Source organism: Mus caroli, unplaced genomic scaffold (assembly GCF_900094665.2).
Source record: "Mus caroli unplaced genomic scaffold, CAROLI_EIJ_v1.1 scaffold_19866_1, whole genome shotgun sequence".
NCBI classification, from domain to species: Eukaryota; Metazoa; Chordata; class Mammalia; order Rodentia; family Muridae; genus Mus; species Mus caroli.
The window spans coordinates 5014-9919 of NW_018389679.1; the positions used below are offsets into that span (position 1 = coordinate 5014).

General features: G+C 46.9%; 1 protein-coding gene across 1 annotated transcript; it reads right to left on the reverse strand.

Annotated features, from left to right (window-relative positions):
- Positions 1 to 467: 467 nt before the first annotated feature.
- Positions 468 to 2158, reverse strand: LOC110288245 (terminal nucleotidyltransferase 4A-like). The gene is given in 2 exon segments (XM_021154643.2): positions 468 to 950; positions 952 to 2158. Coding segments are annotated over 2 exon segments (1632 nt in total). The 5' UTR covers positions 2101 to 2158.
- Between the last annotated feature and the right edge of the window lie 2748 nt (positions 2159 to 4906).

The following is a 4906-nucleotide window of genomic DNA, read 5'->3' on the forward strand; positions in this document are numbered from 1 at the left end:
AAAAATATCTGAGTTATTGCACAAATCATAAGTTTTCAATATTTACATAGAAAAACAGTCCCAAATTTTCAAACAAGACATGAGGGCAGTAAAACAGCAGCCTGCCCACTCCGTCAGAAGACACGGAGCAGGGCTTGGCGTCTCTGCCTGTGACAGACACGATGAGAACCCCAAATGGCCACCTAGCTGACCCGGCTGCACAGCCGCACATCCAGTCCCTGACACTCCTAGGCCGCCCTGCTGGGCACGGATGAAGACTTCTAGGCAGGCAGATGCACATCCACATGTAGTAAGGCTTCACAGATGAGCACAAGGAGCTGTTCTGTAAGATGGATGCGGCCACCACACAAACATGCAGAGTGACCAGTGCTGGGCTGCGCTCGGCAGACAGCGGTGGAGGTGCTGGGTGCTGGTCTCGGCTCCCCTGTGGTGCCCGAGCAAGGCCTGTGGGCAGTCAGTCAGGACCATTATCTGCTGAGACTCACGGGCAGGCTGTCCCTTGTGTGTGCGTGCTTTTTTCTCCTCCAGCCGGTGCGGTTGTACTGATGATGTCCTCGGTTGCCTACAGGAGGCCTCACAGCTCCACTGCCCACAGAGCTGTAGCCGCCACCCTGAGTGTGGTTGTGGGAGCCTTTCATGGAAAGTTTCATGCCATTGTGCTGCTTGTGATACAGATGAGGACTAGACAGTGGGTTGGGGGATGCCGAGGGAATGGCTGGGGAAGTTACACTGTGAACAGCCTTCAAAGATGTGGTTCCGTCCACACCAGCCTGTCTGCAAGGCACAGGGGCGACTCCAAGGGTTGGTGGAGGGATAGTAACCCTGGTCTGGTTGCTTGTTGTCATGATCAACGTTCTGGAAGCAGCAGGCTGGGGTTTGCTGCTGGGCATTGGCAAGGCTTTGGGCAGGCTGGCCATCAGGGTAGTGGGTGCTTGCAGGCTGAACTGATTAAACACTGGGTGTGGTGCAGGGCGGTGTGTCGGAGTCAATGTCACTTCCAGAAAGTGAGGACACGGAAGAAGCAGAAGAGCCTGAAGACAGCAGCTGGGGACTGGACAGGGACAGAGTCAGGCGCTGGGTGTAAGGGGAGCTGGGCTCCCGACTCTGCATCTGCTCCCCATTGCACGTGGTAATTCTCTCCTTTATCTTAATCCTGTTGTCAAGGTCTGGAGACGGGAGGATTCTGCTACCCCACTTTTCTTTGATCCACCTCCGGTAGTCGATCACTTCCTGGGTGACTTTGATGATTCTTCCTAAAGTACTTTCAGAATCCCTGTTGGGGTAAGACCTGGCGAGCGTGGCTCACACAGCGTGGCTGAGCACAATGTGAGCGTAGTCAAACACTTGCTTCACCTGCATGGCCCCATAGGAACTCCGCCCAACATCGTTTCCAGGCAGTAAGGGGTCCTCAATGCACAGCATTGATGGTCCGTACCCACTGGTCATGGCTTTCATGATTTCTTCTTTGGCAATATAGGCACCTCCTTCTTTTATTCTAATACCAGTTTTTAAGTAATTAAAATTTCTTCCATAAAGTTCAAAAAATTCTACAAGAAGCATTCCCAGGTTTTCATCAGCTCTCCGGGCATCGATTCTTGGATGTAACTGCAGAAAGCTGATGGCCATTAAGCTGAGGCTGTAGGAGCTGATCCCGCCCGTGAAGACTTCATTCAGGTCCCTCTGTAGCAGGAACTGTTTCAAAACTAAAATCAAGTATGGCAGTAGCGAGTACTTCTTCATGTAATTCTTGATGAACTCTGCCGCCCGCACGCCAGTCTCCATGTTAAAGCTGATGTCGACTTTAACTTCAGTCTCCTGATCTGTGAGCTTTATGATGGGCACTGTAGCTTTGTCAAGAACTTTGATGGAGCACGGCTCAGCCACGTTGTGCTTCCGGAGGGCTTGTTCCAACAACTGTAATGGAGGGCGTTCCCACTTTCCAAAGACAACCAGGTCTATGTCACTTGTTGGAAGATAGAGGCCTGTACTAAAGCTGCCAAATATCTGCACATCAGCTGTGGGCCAGAGGTCTTTCACCACAGTTTCGATCCGTTTCACCACCTCCCTTCTCATGGCTGCTTCTTCAGGACAAGGGGACATGAAGTTATAAAAGTCGATTATCTCCTCATGAAGTCCCTGGATGCCCGGGCTGTACGCGGCTCTTCCACGGCGTGCCAGGCCGCGCCGCCTGGGCCCCGGGGCCGCCCCCTCCAGTCAGCGTGGCCGGGCGGCTGCCCGACAGCAGGTAGTTGAGGCCATAAACTTGTTTCTTTAATTATTACACTTATTTCCTAATATCTTCGTCTGCTTTTCTTTCTTTAAAACTTCACATTCAATGCTTTGAGCCTTCATCTCCTTGCTGTATGAACTCTTTTCTTACTAATTCCAGTTCATTCCTTAAATGCCTTTCTTTTTCTTCCAAATTTTCTATTTTTTTCAACATCCTTTCTTCTTGCTTTTTGCAGTTAATGATATCTTCTTGACGTTTCTTGAGTTCTAGGGCCACATCACTTGCTTCCTGTATCAATTTTTTGTTCTCAAGCAAAAGCGTGTCACAACTTGCAGTTAATTCAGTATTCTTAAGTTTCTCTCTTTCAAGATCAGTTTTCATTTCTTCACCCTGTTTTAAGTAATGCTGTTCATTTATTTTAGTGACAGTTACTTGTACTTGTGCAGCAGAGCTGAGAGTTCTACATCTTCACCTGAAGGCTGCTAGCAGAATACTCACTTCCAGGCAGCTGGGTATTAATGCCCACACCCACAGTGACATACCTGCTACAACTAGGCCACACCTCCAATAGTGCCACTCCCTGACCCAAGCATATACAAACCATCCCAACAGCCATGGACTCACACAGTGTGTCATAGACACCAATCAACACCTCTTGGGTCTGCACACAGTGTCAGACACATACTGTGTACCAATGAATCAGTGCTTTAACAGAGCACCATCCAGATGGATGCAGGATATTTTGAGCCTTCAAATTTGAAATGGTGATGTTGAACCTGAACAATATGTACATCTCCACATAAACCTTCAGTGGTTTTGTGTGACCTCTGGGTGCTACATGGGTTTGTTTCATTTTTGCACAGAATGGTCTACTTCCTGTAGTAGTATTAATATTATTAGTATTCCCTGTGTGGGGTTACTACCCATCTCAATGTTTTATGTTTCATAATGAAAGACAAACTGGCATAGCCTTATATTTCAATATGCCTTAGCAGCACAATAGTTGGGCAACTGCCTAACCTCCATGCTGTTAGGATCTACCTCCCACTGATAACTNTCAGTTACTAGTTACTAAATTCTATGTCCCATCCTGGCTGCTCTTGACCCAGTTGTTCAGTCCTCTGGGCTGTGTTCTTCTGTTCTCTTTACATATGTCCCTGTTTCTTCCTCCTGCATGCCTCCTCTGGTATGGCAGTTCTCTCTCCTTCTTCCTGGTCCAGAACCCTGGAAACCTACAACACTGCCTCTCTCTTCTCCTCAGCTATTGTCTGGGCTTTTGGTGTTGTGCCAGGAAAATATTAGTGACCCATGAAAACACATGCAGGAGCCAATCTGATACAATTCATAGCAGGGTTTTTATTCTATGCGATCTAGGTCAGGGTTCCCCAATAAACCACTGTCATGCAGGATGTTTTTTGTGGTGTGTGAGCCCCAGATATCTATCGGGGACAGTCTTTATAGTAAGCAGCAAGCAGAGAATACATGTGCAAGCATCTAAATGGAGAGATGTTGTGGCCTTTAACATAATTGGCTGGTGGTGAGAGTCGTATCAGAAACTTAACTACTGCTCCGCACCCCAATGATGGTTGTTAGGCAAGGGGTCAGTTTGTATCCTGGGGTGCATACTTGTTGGGGGGAATGACCTGGAGACCCTTGTGTTGTTGGAGATTAGCCTAGAGACAGGAACTAGGCTCAGGATTTGTTGGGGGGCAATTTAGAGACCAATGCTACATACCATCTTGTTAGTTTACCTGAGTTCAAACTTAATTCGGGTTCTGTAAAATGGAGTCTCTTCTTAAAAGCTTTGGCATCTCATCCCCCCTTTCTCTTGTGACTAGAAGTCTCTATCACCCGACTACCTGAAGCTTCATGAAAACAGTAACAGGGCTATGTCTTTGTGGTGTCCCTGGGGCATGGGTAGGGGCCCATCAGTGGGAGACAGGAGGGAGTCTTGAGGCTGAATTCTCCTNCTGCTGTCCATGGTCTTCTTCAACTGGAAACAGATGTTCAGTGGATCCACCCTACAACTCTGTAGCACAGGGATCCTTTCTGTGAAGCTCTGATGACCCTCGGCAGTGTCTCTTGACTAGAACTCAATCTCTGGACTAAAGTTGGTGGAGTCTGGAGGTGGACTGCTTTTATGGAAAGCTGAAAATTCAAGCCAAACACACTTATGTACCCATTGGACATCTNCAAGATCNTGTAAGAGTTAGCAATCATCAGTTTCTGAAATAACTTCTGTNAANAGGAAAACCAAACATAACTTTAAAAGGTGAGTCCTATCTAATATGGGAAGTTCTGTACTCTATAAAGGATGAAGGGAGAAGAGTCACTCAGTCACTGTCAGTNTCTAGTGTCAACTTAGTGAAAGTCTCTTTTAGGGTTCTGTTCATTCTGTGTACTTGTCTTGAACTCCAGAGTCTGTAAGCACAATGAAGTTTCCAATCAATCCCCAAATAATGAGCTAATTTCTATCTCTGGATACAAAGATAGGTCCATTGTCTGACCCTGTAAACTTTGAAAAACCGAATCTTGCAAGAATTTCTTTAAGTAGTTTCTTCTTTAGCATCTGTACAGTCNATGTTTAGTTGGGAAAGTCTCAGTCTATCCTGAAAAAGTATCTATAAACTCCACCAAATATTTGTGTCTGAATTGTCCTNGTTTNACCTCAGTGAA